This window comes from Volvox carteri (assembly GCF_000143455.1).
Source record: "Volvox carteri f. nagariensis unplaced genomic scaffold VOLCAscaffold_79, whole genome shotgun sequence".
Classification (NCBI taxonomy): Eukaryota; Viridiplantae; Chlorophyta; class Chlorophyceae; order Chlamydomonadales; family Volvocaceae; genus Volvox; species Volvox carteri.
Window position 1 is genome coordinate 5,173 of NW_003307622.1, and position 15,298 is coordinate 20,470.

Consider the following 15,298-nt stretch of genomic DNA (forward strand, 5'->3'; position numbering starts at 1 on the left):
CAGGCCAGGAGGCACCTACACTCGCTGCTCATCAACCATTCGCTGGCAACTGCTGGGCCAGTTGCAACCGGGCCGCCCAGAATTCACTTGCTGCATTTCACCACCTAGGTCGGCAGGATGCGACGCACATGCAAGGGTCGTCCGCATATTTTCTTGAACACACACAGTCCTTGTGCACACACAGATATACAGATTACCACAAACACTGTTGCTGTGTGTTGTGTGGTTGCGTAGTTGGGCTACAAAGCCCCGCATGACTTGGAGAGCCTTGTTCCCGCTTGTACGGCGTCCGATGCTGTACTGTACGGCGTGCCGTTCAGGCAGGCCTCACGTCCGCGGTCGTGCCCGAGTGGTTAAGGGGTCTGACTTGAAATCAGATGGGATCTCCCGCATAGGTTCGAATCCTGTCGACCGCGTCCAGCCCTCCAACGGGCTACTGCCAGGCGCAGACTCTGACATGCACAGACATGGAGTGCTGAATCCGTAGCGGCCCAGGCGGCAGTGCATGGAAACAGTTTTACTTGCTGAGCAGCGCGGCAAAGCGCTTATACAAGCAAGAAAGCGATACACGCTGACATGGGACTGATCTTCGATTCTGTCAAGGAGCATGGAGGTAGGTGCGAGTGGCAGAAATTGTCGTCTGGCAGAAGCGAAGCTGGTGACAGAGCAGAGGGAGGCAACTGGTGGACAGACAGACACACATGTCCCACACACACACACACACACACACAGACAGACAGACAGACAGACAGACAGACCCCCACCGCCAAGCCAGCCAGCAGATGCGTGCTCATGCACTCCACAGTCATCCGTTCTGCAAGCTGCTTGCCAAGCAGTGTAGCCATGCCATGGCCCGTGGAAATGTACTCCCCTGAAACGAGAACTCTCCTTTCAAGCCTCAACATTTAGACACATGTAGCCCAAAACAGACAGGAAAGCGAAGGGAGTGTAAACAAGGCCAAGGCAGGCACCTACACTCGCTGCTCATCAACCATTCGCTGGCAACTGCTGGGCCAGTTGCAACCGGGCCGCCCAGAATTCACTTGCTGCATTTCACCACCTAGGTCGGCAGGATGCGACGCACATGCAAGGGTCGTCCGCATATTTTCTTGAACACACACAGTCCTTGTGCACACACAGATATACAGATTACCACAAACACTGTTGCTGTGTGTTGTGTGGTTGCGTAGTTGGGCTACCAAGCCCCGCATGACTTGGAGAGCCTTGTTCCCGCTTGTACGGCGTCCGATGCTGTACTGTACGGCGTGCCGTTCAGGCAGGCCTCGCGTCCGCGGTCGTGCCCGAGTGGTTAAGGGGTCTGACTTGAAATCAGATGGGATCTCCCGCATAGGTTCGAATCCTGTCGACCGCGTCCAGCCCTCCAACGGGCTACTGCCAGGCGCAGACTCTGACATGCACAGACATGGAGTGCTGAATCCGTAGCAGCCCAGGCGGCAGTGCATGGAAACAGTTTTACTTGCTGAGCAGCACGGCAAAGCGCTTATACAAGCAAGAAAGCGATACACACTGACATGGGACTGATCTTCGATTCTGTCAAGGAGCATGGAGGTAGGTGCGAGTGGCAGAAATTGCACTTCTGCTGCAAAAGGGTTCGCCCAGGACGCCATCGTCGTTGGGAAGGGCGAACTGGTGCAGAGGAGCAAGACACACATGTCCCAAAACAGACTACACACACACACAGACAGACAGACAGACAGACAGACAGACAGACCCCCACCGCCAAGCCAGCCAGCAGATGCGTGCTCATGCACTCCACAGTCATCCGTTCTGCAAGCTGCTTGCCAAGCAGTGTAGCCATGCCATGGCCCGTGGACATGTACTCCCCTGAAACGAGAACTCTCCTTTCAAGCCTCAACATTTAGACACATGTAGCCCAAAACAGACAGGAAAGCGAAGGGAGTGTAAACAAGGCCAAGGCAGGCACCTACACTCGCTGCTCATCAACCATTCGCTGGCAACTGCTGGGCCAGTTGCAACCGGGCCGCCCAGAATTCACTTGCTGCATTTCACCACCTAGGTCGGCAGGATGCGACGCACATGCAAGGGTCGTCCGCATATTTTCTTGAACACACACAGTCCTTGTGCACACACAGATATACAGATTACCACAAACACTGTTGCTGTGTGTTGTGTGGTTGCGTAGTTGGGCTACCAAGCCCCGCATGACTTGGAGAGCCTTGTTCCCGCTTGTACGGCGTCCGATCCTGTACTGTACGGCGTGCCGTTCAGGAAGGCCTCACGTCCGCGGTCGTGCCCGAGTGGTTAAGGGGTCTGACTCGAAATCAGATGGGATCTCCCGCATAGGTTCGAATCCTGTCGACCGCGTCCAGCCCTCTAACGGGCTACTGCCAGGCGCAGACTCTGACATGCACAGACATGGAGCGCTGAATCCGTAGCGGCCCAGGCGGCAGTGCATGGAAACAGTTTTACTTGCTGAGCAGCGCGGCAAAGCGCTTATACAAGCAAGAAAGCAATACACGCTGACATGGGACTGATCTTCGATTCTGTCAAGGAGCATGGAGGTAGGTGCGAGTGGCAGAAATTGCACTTCTGCTGCAAAAGGGTTCGCCCAGGACGCCATCGTCGTTGGGAAGGGCGAACTGGTGGAGGAGCAAGACACACATGTCCCAAAACAGACTCACACACACACACACAGACAGACAGACAGACAGACAGACCCCCACCGCCAAGCCAGCCAGCAGATGCGTGCTCATGCACTCCACAGTCATCCGTTCTGCAAGCTGCTTGCCAAGCAGTGTAGCCATGCCATGGCCCGTGGACATGTACTCCCCTGAAACGAGAACTCTCCTTTCAAGCCTCAACATTTAGACACATGTAGCCCAAAACAGACAGGAAAGCGAAGGGAGTGTAAACAAGGCCAAGGCAGGCACCTACACTCCCTGCTCATCAACCATTCCCTGGCAACTGCTGGGCCAGTTGCAACCGGGCCGCCCAGAATTCACTTGCTGCATTTCACCACCTAGGTCGGCAGGATGCGACGCACATGCAAGGGTCGTCCGCATATTTTCTTGAACACACACAGTCCTTGTGCACACACAGATATACAGATTACCACAAACACTGTTGCTGTGTGTTGTGTGGTTGCGTAGTTGGGCTACAAAGCCCCGCATGACTTGGAGAGCCTTGTTCCCGCTTGTACGGCGTCCGATGCTGTACTGTACGGCGTGCCGTTCAGGCAGGCCTCGCGTCCGCGGTCGTGCCCGAGTGGTTAAGGGGTCTGACTTGAAATCAGATGGGATCTCCCGCATAGGTTCGAATCCTGTCGACCGCGTCCAGCCCTCCAACGGGCTACTGCCAGGCGCAGACTCTGACATGCACAGACATGGAGCGCTGAATCCGTAGCGGCCCAGGTGGCAGTGCATGGAAACAGTTTTACTTGCTGAGCAGCACGGCAAAGCGCTTATACAAGCAAGAAAGCGATACACACTGACATGGGACTGATCTTCGATTCTGTCAAGGAGCATGGAGGCAGGTGCGAGTGGCAGAAATTGCACTTCTGCTGCAAAAGGGTTCGCCCAGGACGCCATCATCGTTGGGAAGGGCGAACTGGTGGAGGAGCAAGACACACATGTCCCAAAACAGACTCACAGGCAGTTTTGGATGCTGCCTTCTGGCTGTTCAGGCGGCCGACAAACCCCACCAAGCCTCGTATGGGTGCCTGGTTAGACAGCAGTACAGCTTCATGGCCGGAACATGTGCAAGATGTTCCTGCGGGTCAGCCTCTGCCCACTGCTCCTCTAGCGGAACAGATCCGAGTCGCCGAACAGCTTGATGCTGCTGTCAAACACAACATGCCATCGTGTGTCTGCACCTGCTGCAGTGAGATGAAGTCCGTGGTACAGGCACACGGCTACCGGTTTGGTGACATCCCCAACGTGCACCAGTTGCGTTCAGATGTTTGGAGGATGCTGGCAGTGGCGCGTCCAGCTCAAGTTGTCGCACGGCTACCAGTGGCAGCCGCACCAGGGGGCAGAGCACCACCACCGCCTGAGCCAGCTTTGCCATGGGGCTTCCGAAAGACGTGGCTCAATGGGCATTCTACGGAGAAGACGGGGCTCACCAAGCACCCTGGTACGACAGGGGACTCTGGTGGTTCGGATGACCAGGAGCACCGCCAGCCCACCCAGCAGCGCAGTTCGTTGCAACAGGCGCGGGACCATTTGGGCAACACTGGAGCATACGGCTTCCCGGAGGACTTTCCGCTGCATGAGGCAGGCCCATCTAGTGTGCCACGGCGGTGTTGGCGTGAGACGGATGGTGTTGACGACGAGCAGGAGTCTATTCTTTCCGATGAAGAAGCGGAAGTGGATGCGACACGGCCACAAGACGCGGACGGCCAGCATGAGGAATGGATGCTCCCTTCATGGCCGCCACGACCTGGCATGGAGCCACGGCCAGATCCCACTGCTCCGGGTGTGTGGCTAGTGCCGTACTGCATGTGTGTGGAGCTCTCTGGGGAGAATTGTACGGTGCACAACAACAAGGCTGGCGACGACATCATCATGATGTGCAACGACTGCATTCATGCCTTGGAATGTAAGCACTAAACACTGCTACACCCGAAGTGTGCTTGGAACGCTGCACCCAGCACCTTGTGGCGGGTGTCGTGGGGTCCTGCACCCACACACACACACCGACACCTGCAAACGCTTCGGCTGTGCAGGCGTGGATGGAGACTGCGGCATGGCCTACCCACGCCACATCCGGTGTGAGTTCAAGTGGGTGGGCGACAGCGGCCTGTTTGTTCTGCCCCGATATGGCCCCAACATTGTGCCCCATTGCCCCGCTGTCACAATGGTGCTGGGCTGCAACAACGTCTTCATGCTGGCCTGCGAGCTCGACCGTCAGTACACCGCAACAGTGGAGAAACAGCTTGTACTGCCGGTCCCCATGTGTGACCCCGAGGTCCTGGAGGACATCCTTGTGCAAACAGAGGTTGTGGCCCGCCGAACCATGCACTATGCCACCAAGTATGTCGCCAAGGCCACGTCGCAGTGCCCACACTCCACAAAGAACCCCCTCAATGTCCACACCCTCGACGACCAGGGCAGGGAGACAGTCCTCAGGGTGCGATGTCACAACGTCCCTCTCAGAGACGCCTATGCTGTCACGGACTTCTTTGTCCAGGGGTGCAGTTTCAAGGATGACTGCTGGATCGTCGACCTCTGCCCACCGCCAACTGGCATCAAGTGTGCATGCCTCTTTGTCATCCTCATGCGCTACAAGTCCATGGACCATATCCGCCTCCTGCACCCGCTCTACAACAACGCCTATGAGAAGGCACAGGTCATCAAGGCATTCACCAAAGCAGCCACCATCCACCCGGACCTCGACGCAGAAAGCAAACTCCAGACCGCTGCTGCACAACGTACCCGGGAACGATACACAGCACTCTTCCAGGAAGCACAGCGACTCGTCGACAGCCGGACCGCGAACCGCCCACCACCGCGCTGACAACAACATTACAACACCCATAGCGCAGGGAAGAGTGAAGCGGAGGGAAGGCATCTCGGAATCGCGTCCATGACTGGCTCGCGTCCGGGGCTCGTGGAAAGACGTTCGGGTTCGAGTCGCACACCGCGAATTTCGAGTTGCACACCAGTTGCTATTTGTTGACTTAGATACGACGGAGCGAAGCGATCGGAGTCTCTAAGTCCGGTTCTGTGCGACTGTCGTACAACCGTATTGGAATGGCGAGTATTAATTGCTTCAGCTCTTTCGTTTCAGGCATTCTGCCTTTCACTCAGTAGAGCTTCAGCTTGTAGCTGACAGCTTTTTTGGTGTTCAATCTCGGATAGAGCATCGTGCTCGCCATCGAAGCCCTACCTAGTCATCACCTTCTGTTCAAGTTCCTGTATTCTTTCGTTCTGATGTCGACTTTGAACAACGAGCAAGTGCAGCAACGGCAAGGTACGGCCGCCCAAGATGGCGCCAATATGGTGATCAATGCTACCACCGGCTTTGCGGGTCCCTCCACCAGCGAGGCTGGTGGCATCACTTCCCAACCGACCTTCTCCACCAGCCGGCAGCTCCGCCACGGGAGCGGTGGTGGTTACCACCGCAATCCAGCAGAACATCACCCCACTCCAGCAACAGATGGCGGAACAGAGTCAGCTTTTGGCCTCCATGGCCAAAGTAATAACAGCTGGCCAAAATCCGGCAGCCACTGTTCTGTCGCCAGCCCAGGCGGCAGCGGCATCGGTCGCACCGGACAAGGCAAAAAGAAGTAAGGAGAAAAGGAAGAAGAAGGAAGACAGCTCAAGCTCACGTTCCTCATCAAGCAGTGACGATGAGGCTCGGGAGAGATTGTGGCGCTTAGTGGACCGTATCAAGGCGCAACAGCCCACCGACCCGTCCCGTTCCAAAAAAGAGGGGGGTCCTTGTGAAGCAGCTGCCCGCATTTCCAAAGCCCGTATGGTGTTGGATTGTAAGTTGCCCAAGTACGTTTGCGAGGAAGAGAATGTGGCCAGGCTGGAGAGGAAAGTGCAGTGGCATATTGGAATGTGAGATTAGCGTAAGCGAGTTACAGGGCGTTTTATTGCACGGGCGAATTTACGTGCAAATCTTTCACCGTAGCATCAGTCCTCAGTTCACTTCTTGGAACGAACATGAGCATAGGTGCAAGCCCTCTCGCTTGGAGGGATATGCAAACAAACATCCTGATAGGGGTAAACTCGCACGCTACCGAGCATTCAACCGAGCACATGCATGCTTAGTTGAATGGTGAGATGCGACCCCCCCTTCATTTCGTGCTCGGCAAGCCTGCCACCGCGTACCGGATATGTTGGCGATGTTACAGAACGCTGCACCTTGGTTTCTGTGCGCATTGCGTACGTTGCTCGACCCCGCCGACCAAAACTACACGTGCCCAACTGAAGACATTCCCGGTGGTTGTGCAGCAGCTCTTGAGGCTGTTGCTGGCTGAAATCCATCCTGAGCTGTTGCAACACGGCTAACGCGGGCACGTCCCTATGCACAGCAAATAGCTGTTCCAAGCCAACGGCGGCGTCCATGTCACCGACAAGGCTCTAAACGTCTTATCTGTTCTTATGTTTAATTAAGTTTATGCATGTTATACTTTGCGCAACTTTGTAATTTGACTTTACTCTGAACAAGGTGCTGCATACAACTGCCTCTTCGCCAGCGCTTCATCTTCCGCGGCAGTTTCACGAGCCCAGAGTTGCAAGCTACGACGTTGGCTTTCGGTGCTTTTATTTACTGCAAAGCATCCACGCAATAGTCCAGCGTGCGGCTATGGCCAACATGCCCACCTGCGCAACGCGCTGGCGCACCTGGTCCTCATCCGCCAAAAAAGTTTATATACACTTGTACAGGCGCATTTTGAGAATCGCACGCGCGCATCTGCGCGGCAAAATTCGCTCCTGGCTTTTTGGGGACGAGTGTACTTAGGCTTTATTCGCGAAGTACGACCGGACACATTTGTGCGAGGGGCTGCTTAAAGAGGGGGGTCCTTGTGAAGCAGCTGCCCGCGTTTCCAAAGGCTGTATGTTGTTGGATTGTAAGGTGCGCAAGGACAAGAGCTAGGAACGGAATGGGGCCAGGCTGGAGAGGCAGGTGCAGCAGCAGAATGGAATGTGATGTATGCATACGAGGCTTACATGGCGTTTGGCGCACGGCGTAATGTACTTGCAGTCAGTCGTTGCGGGCGCGAGTATGCTAGAAGCACAGGAACCACAACCGGAAGAACAAGAACAGCAGCACAGCAACAGCGCGCGCACAGGACACGTCTCATCGTTTCCGTGCTACGAAGGAGGAACAAAGGAGAAGTCGTAGAGGAAAGATCCCTGTCGCGCGTGGATGGCCATGCCAGAACAGGCAACATGATGGGTGCTTTGCACGCTGCCAACTTGCCCCCGAGCACTCGAGGAGCGGACATACGAAGGAGCGCAACAAGCCCCCCCCTATCCTCAAACCTCACACAATAGACCATCGCAAGCGCTGCTGTCCGCAAGGGCAGCAGCTTCCGTTCACACACGAGTTAAGGTCGGACAAGTATGCAGCGTGAATGAAGGCCTAAGGGCGATCGTGCCCTAATGAAACAGCACTGCTCAAGGTCGGGAAGCCTAGTGCTGAAATCGCGGGACCCAATCCGTCAAGCGTGAGGCGTGCAGGTGCTGTGTGGGCTAGGCGAGCGTGGCTGGGGCGTCATCATCATCGTCTGTGACTGTGACGGTGGTGGGCGTGTGGGTGCTGCCTGCATGTCGCCGCCTCATCACGTAGAAGGCCGGGCTGGCGGAAGGCGGCCCGCACAGCACATTGTAGCCGCCCGGCCCCCGAGCCTTGAACTGCGCGATGTAGAAGGCCTCCATCCGTTGGGCCAGTGCAGGATTGGCGGTGGACATGAGGCGCGTGAGCGAGAAGTGGTCATGGAAGGGTTGGTAGCGGCTGGCGTCCTCCTTCATCCGGCTGGGTGGGTTGCGGGCATGAGCTTGGAAGCGACGTTGAGGGTCCCGGGACTGGCCGACGTACACTCTGCCGGTGGGAGCGCACGTGATGGTGTACAGTCACGTGCGGGCGGGGGCACTGGAATCTGGCTCGGCGGGGCTGCTAGCGGCTCGCTTGGCTGGCGTGGTTGTGGTCAGGAGGGCGCCCGACGCTCGCGCCTGCTGCGCGGCCGTCAGCACCGAGCGCGCGAAGTCCTGGTCGGCCTTGAGGACGGTGCCCGCGTCCATGCCGTAGTCATAGATGAGCTCTATGGCGGTATCTGCCCGCAGGCTGCCGGCAGCCGCGATCCACAGCTGCATGACCTCTGCATGCGTCGCCATCACACGGTCCGGCATGTCGCCTTCGTGTATTGCTGCCGTGATGTTGTACAAGAACGCTGCAGGGGCATGGAGGGAGGGAGGGTGGATGTGAGGTCGGCGGGATGTCGGGACGGAAGTGGAGGCATGGAGTGGCGAGGCGTGACAGGAATGGATGCTGTGGCCACATGGCCGGACAGTTGGAGAGCGGGCACGGGGGACGGCAGCGGGTGCAAGCGAGGAATGGGCGGCAAGGCAGCAGGACTTACTGCTGGCGGGCTTGGCGTCGTGCTGCGCCAGGAAGTCGTCCCTGTACTTTCGGGCCTCGGCCAGGAGCACGTTGAACTCGGCATTGGTGTGGTTGGCGTGCAGGACGTCCTCTGCGTGACATCCCATGCTTCCCAAGAGCAGCTGCTGCCTGACGGTACGAGGGGCAGCAGCAGGGCGTGTCAGGATGGTGGATGCACGGGACAGGCGGAGGGGTGCGTGGGCGCGCAATGGCAAGCGAGCTGTGTGGCAGGGTGCGGCGCGGCAAGGCGGCAACTAGCAACGGAAGATGAGGCGCATACTTGAAAGACAGCGGCCGTCTCGGCACCCCGGATGGCGTGGAGCGATCGCGGCCTCCGCCTGTTGGCGATGCCGCTGCTAGTTGCGCCCACAGGTCGGCGATGTGGACGGGCGGCTTGGCTGATGCGCCGGCGGAAGAGCCCGACGGCAGGCTCGGCGAAGGCGCGCCGTAAGCGCCCAAGTTGGTGGGCGGAAGGGACTGTTGCGGGAGTTGGGATGGGCGAGCCAGTTTGGGAGGCATGTTGATCGCGGTTACCAAAGTAGAACTGGGTCCAGCGAAGCGAGAGGCTGGCTGGCTGCCAACCACGAAAGCGAGTTCGGTATATAAGCTAAAAAGTGTAAACAGGAGAATGTATGGAAGAGAAGGCGACCCAGGCCTGCATTTATACAAGTCGCGGCACCGTACGAACCGGACGCTTCAAGGGGGCGGGCTGAATCGGAAGGGCGCCGAAGCGCGGTCATTACGTCTTCGCAGGGTGTGCATGGGCGTCGGCAGCTGCGGTAACGGGTGCGGCGCTGGGAGAAGTGGAATGCGGCAATGAAAAAAGCGCCATGGAAATGGCAGGCGGACAAGCGGAAATGTGAAAGCGGCGTGTTGCTCCCAGCACTGCGAAAAGCTGATGCATTCCAGGAGCGGCGTGCAGCTCGCCCGCTCAGTTGTGAACGCGAGGTCGGACAGGATCGGGGTGTAAAGTATGGAATGAATCAAAGTGCGCTAGGTGGTGAGGAGACGGGACTGGGGACATGGTGCTGACGGCGCTGCGCAAGTGCATGGACGTGAATAATCTTTCGGAAAGGGGCTATGTTATGAAGCGCGAGAGATGCTCGCGGCCGGCGAAAAATCCCCGGCCGGCCAGCCAAGACGGAATCGTTCATATTCTTGGAAATGCACGTCAACTCCAGCCGGACGAAAGATGCAGGATGTCGGCTAGTACGCGCAATATCCAAATCGTAATTGCAAACCGCACAATAAATGTGATTTGCGGAAAACGCCAGGAGCCGCGACGCCGTGATTCGCGCCGTGATTCGGGGCGGGCACATGAAAGGGTGGCGCATGCGTGCAGCGGTTCGAAGGACCGGCGAGGAGCAGGATGTCACGAAAGTTGTCCATAGCGACGGGTGTGCGGCCGGTTGTCGCGGTCCATACGAAAGAGGAAAATAACGCCAAACGGCTGTGCGCCCGCTGGCAGAAAGACGAACCGACCCGGCGAGCTGCGGGCGACACTGGGAAACGTACGCGGCGCGCGGGCCGGGGTCGTAGCTGAAATGCCAGGAAAGCCGAAAAGTGCAGTGCAGCAGTTGACGAAAAAGCTTGTAAAGTGGCAAAAGCTCGTAGTGGGAAACAAGCGCAAGGGGTTGTGGCAAGCCGGAACGGCCATGGCTACTGTCAGACCACTAGAACGGGCGCGAGCGCGATCAGGGCACCTGGACACTCCACGCAATGTTAGCGATCCAGAGCAGAACCAGACAATTGGCAAAGAAGCACACGCGGAAGAGAACGATGCGTCGCCGCCATGTAGCTGTGGTGCATGCGACAATGCGCAAAGCGCAATCCGGCCGTGTGCCGGCGGGCAAAGGCGAACAGTTCCAAAGAACTTCCAGCGAGGCGGGCGAATGCCGCAACCGCGGCAACAGCGGGCGTAGCGCCGAGGAGGTGCATTGCGCGAGGTTCAGTGCAGGAGCTGATGAAGAGTGCACATTTAGACGAGATTGTAAGTCGGGCGAAGCGGCGGTAGGGACGTTGCAGAAGGCGGAGCGGCCGGCGGTGCTGTAGTTGCACAGGCAACGCCGGCGGACTCGTCCAGCGACGGAACGCCCGAAAAGGCACTGGACGTAGCGCGGCTTGGAAGTAGCGCGGGGGGCATATAAAATGGGGTAGGCGCGTGACTGAAAAGCCAAAATCAACTGTGTGAGTCGAAGTGTTGTGCCTTTACAGAAAGGAACTAGCGGAGGTGTGTACAGCCTGCTTGTTCGGCGACAGATCTCTGGCACTCCAGCGGCCACCTCGGGCAGTCCTGTGTGGACGACAAGCTTAAACAGCACTTGAAGGAATGGCAGTAAGTAACGTTCGCGGTTTCCAGCGCGCAATTCACCGTTGGGCACACTGGATTGTTGGAGTCGCACGCAAGGCAAGTTGTGAGCAAGCTATCTGTTTGAAATGCTGCAGGCGGTGGCGAACGCGGATCTGGAGCGGCTGGCGCGGCTGGCGTCCGTAATGGACAACTGCGCGACGTCGCTGGCCGTGCTGTGCAAAGTGGTATCAGCGGCTTGCCCAGAGGAGGTGAAGACCGTCCAGTACATCAGACAGGTGCACGCGGAGGACGGGCAGGAGGCGAGGTCGGCGATGAGGGATGTGGCCGCGGCAGCCATGTTCGACATCATCCGGCGGCATGTCCCTCATGGCAGCGCCCTGGCATTCCCGCTCCGGGAATGCGTGGCGTTGCCCAGCGCGCGTGCCAACGAGATTCTGCAGGGGACGCCGGCGGCATACAGCCGCGAGAAGCACGTGCCGTGCGGCATCACGGCCATGGAGTTCATGCGCGGGAGCGTCCTGGGCATCGTCGTGCAGGTGTTGGCCAGCACGCGCGCTTGGGCTGCAGAGCAGGGACTGCTTCGGAGGGCGGAGCATGGTTCGCCCATTGGGGACGGGCTGGTGCTGGCGGGCGGCAGCATTCACAACGCGCTGCAGCCCGCGTCGCAGTGATTGTCGGTGGCGCAGGCCGACGCGGACGTCTTCGTGGTGGGTGCTGTCAGTGCGGCCGCAGGCGCGCACATGGCGGCCCAGTTTTTGGAGGGCCTGGCGCATCGCGTGGAGGTGGTGCAGGACAGCTTGCTGCTGACGGAGCGCACCGTCAGCGCGCTGTACGTCATACCACCAGGTGCGGCTGCGCAACACCATAGCAGCTAACGGGCAGGCAGATGCGGGGGCTCAAGCCGCTGTGTGACATGAGGTCTGAATGTTTGTCAACATCTGAGGGGGAACTTAAACTCCGTCAGCGTCTGCGAAAGTCTGTCCTGTGTTGTGCCCGTGATGCTGTGCTGTGCAGGTTGCGCTGACGCGGGACGTCGTCTTCGGGTGCAGGTGTGCCTTCGCCCGTATTTTTCAACATACCACGTCCTCAACAGCTTCGACTTGTGCGCCTGCAAAGTGGCGGCCCTGCCGACCGGCGCAATCGTGGCCCATCCACGGTGAGTGCGGTGCAGGGGCAAGGGCTGGTGGGGCGGAGCAGGGGCAAGCACGTGAAAGGACGGGGTGGCTTGTGTGCTATACGCTGAGTAGGCACATGTGGCACATTCTGAACATGTGCTGAGACCGTTCATGTTGCCAGGTTTGTGTACGGCTGCGCACGTGGACGGGTGCAGCTGGTGCTGCCGTGCCATCGTCAACCGGCAACTGGGGCGCGCGTTGCCAAGTACTGGGTGCGCGGGTGGCTGTGCGAGGCAATTGACGAGGCCGACGAGGGTGTGCTGCACCCGCCTGCTGGGGCGTCGGAGTCGAGCATGGGCGGCAATGTCGTGGTCGTCCGTCCCACGGCCTGTTCGACGACGGACCTGCTCCAGGTCGCCCTACCGCTCATGACATCGTGGGAGGCAGCTTCGGATGCGGAATGGCGTGTAGGCAAGGTGGCCGTGAGCGTGGTGCATGCCATGATGGGAGCCATGGTGCCGCTGCCGCACGTGAAATGGAAGCACATGGCGTTTAGGTGCACAGCGTGAGGGGCAGCCCGGCAGGAGTTTGGAACTTCTGTTTTGCAGAGAAGGGCGACAGTGTGCAGCAGAGAGGTCATGCGACGGGAATTACCTTTTATACTGTTTATCCTTTTATATTGTTTATGTTCCTATGCCGGAATGCGGTGTTGGGCATGTGTGGGGCGGCATCCGGAACATGTCGGTGTGTCGGGGGCTGGACAGAGCTGCGGAATGCGATAGCTGCGCAGCAGCTGGGTGACATGTTGTAGGGACTTAGGGTGTATTGTTGGATGTTTAGAAACATGTAGGTGCCGCTAGCGTAGTTGCGTGGCCAGCGAACGGGCAGCGGGTGCATCATGTCAGTCCATTGGCGAGGAAACACAGACAGGCATTGTGTGTTGGATGTTTTCACATCGCGAAGCCGCAAACTGTCGAACGCTAGTGTGCGTGTGCAAGGCATGAAGCGCTGTCGTGTGGGCGCCGTGCTCGATGCGGTGGCCGGGCGGCTGCAAGCTGCAGGGACATGGACGTTTGGCTCGACGCCGAATTTCCAACAAAAATGCAAGGAATATATGGCAAGAAGTGGTGTAATGTCAGCGAGTTTGTGGACGCCGGTCGGTGTGGTACGGCGCCGAACATGAAGATCTGATGTGGGGGCGTAGTGGCGAACGGCCCATAATAGGCACGCGTCATATTGAAAGGGACCATGATGCGAAGGCATTGCAAAGATTCGAGCGACCCTGTAAGCGTTTGTGTTCTGCAAGCCATTGACTGCAAGCCATTGCCCTATGCCCACCCCTTTCCATCCCGCAAAAATCTCACCATATGCTCCTCTAAATTTTTTACCACACACCGCCTCCCTTACCACCTATGGTGTACCGGACGGTACATATTCCAAGACACTCTTCGCGCATGCCCGTACATCTCAACACGCACATAACATCTGCCCATGCCGCCGGACACATTCCTTCATGCCATTCCGTCCAGATTTTTTCCTCGTTCAGTGCATCGCTCTTCTGGTCGAGACACCTGGTCATGAGCTACTCGCTACGGAGTCAAGGACGCGATCCTGGCAACACAAGGTGAGACCACTACTGCTCTCAACAGGCATATATATAAAATATCCTGTTACCACGCCATGCAACCTGCAGGCTTGCCTTTTCAAACCCACTATACCGCGCCTCGCTCACTCCTTGCATGCTTCAAACAACGCTGCTTTGCCAGCGTCCTAGCATCACATGCAATACATGTTCGCGACAAAAATCATGCTTCACGTCATGGCAGCCTTGGCCAGCCTCACAGCCACCCCCATTCATTCCTACATGCAGCCGGACACAAACAAACGAACACGGAAATTCTATCTCCGCTGCCAAGCCAGATCCTGCAAACGACGTGTAAGTCTCATGCGTTCAACGGCCATGCAACTATGGGTGTTCAGTTCCACTCCGAACTCATCTCTTCCTTCACGTACAACTTCGGCCTGCCACCCCATTCATCTTCCCAACTGTTACCACTTTTGCACTCACGGACCTTTCCCTTACTCGCATCCATCCCTCCACAGCAACATGCACAACCGCCTCGATGACAACGACAACAACAAATTCGCCATCACCAGACAGGTACGTCTCTAGGCCGTTGACTCAGATGCTCCATCTTAGATCTACAATCCAATAATGCACCTATGGCGCCGCGCCATCCGGGCGCCGAAAGCCACCATAGTCGCGCGGTGCCGGGAGCTGAACGCACCTATCCTCGGGCCACCATGACACCCTATCATACCACGCTTTACTACACCCCTGCAATACGCCAACCCGCCTACCAAACACTCCCAGGGCAAACAAGCGCCAAGAGATCACGGCTGATGACCCGCCAGCCACGCCACTGTCTGCCAGCAGCGCCGGTGCATCAACCACCACCACACAAAACACGCCCAGGTATGATTGCACCTCATGCTGCTCAGCCTGTCCAACCGCCACCCCTAAGCCAACTTGATGCAATAGAACATCGAATGCACCACACGCATCTACACGACTCAACCTGCTCACAGTCGTTCTTTTGCCATAATCATAATGTGGCAACTGCTCATGCCTTCCAATTCCTGCACATGAGCCACCACCTCAACTGTGCCACCACCTCTTGACGCATCCCATTACCAAACAGACGCACCCATGCAGCACACCACGGCCGGATATGAGCATGGTGCTCGCCGCAACCACGGGATCAGAGGACCTGCCAGA

The 15,298-nt window shown here is 57.8% G+C and overlaps 3 protein-coding genes across 3 annotated transcripts; 2 read left to right on the top strand and 1 right to left on the bottom strand.

Annotated features, from left to right (window-relative positions):
* Positions 1-3,473: 3,473 nt before the first annotated feature.
* VOLCADRAFT_98895 (uncharacterized protein) lies at positions 3,474-5,496 on the top strand (the record flags this gene model as incomplete). Its single annotated transcript, XM_002957734.1, has 3 exons — positions 3,474-3,514; positions 3,863-4,578; positions 4,706-5,496. 3 exons carry the CDS (start codon positions 3,474-3,476, stop codon positions 5,494-5,496), a joined length of 1,548 nt encoding a protein of 515 aa, XP_002957780.1.
* A 2,690-nt stretch (positions 5,497-8,186) lies between these two features.
* VOLCADRAFT_107805 (uncharacterized protein) lies at positions 8,187-10,188 on the bottom strand (the record flags this gene model as incomplete). The annotated part of the gene is made up of 4 exons (XM_002957760.1): positions 9,374-10,188; positions 9,074-9,222; positions 8,572-8,884; positions 8,187-8,535 (listed from the first exon to the last, which is right to left on the bottom strand). The coding sequence occupies exons 1-4, from the start codon at positions 9,610-9,612 to the stop codon at positions 8,187-8,189; spliced, it is 1,050 nt and encodes a 349-aa protein (XP_002957806.1). The 5' UTR covers positions 9,613-10,188.
* A 1,341-nt stretch (positions 10,189-11,529) lies between these two features.
* On the top strand, positions 11,530-14,923 carry VOLCADRAFT_98897 (uncharacterized protein; the record flags this gene model as incomplete). Its single annotated transcript, XM_002957735.1, has 8 exons — positions 11,530-11,940; positions 12,091-12,250; positions 12,419-12,560; positions 12,701-13,001; positions 14,049-14,143; positions 14,390-14,455; positions 14,623-14,680; positions 14,894-14,923. 8 exons carry the CDS (start codon positions 11,530-11,532, stop codon positions 14,921-14,923), a joined length of 1,263 nt encoding a protein of 420 aa, XP_002957781.1.
* Between the last annotated feature and the right edge of the window lie 375 nt (positions 14,924-15,298).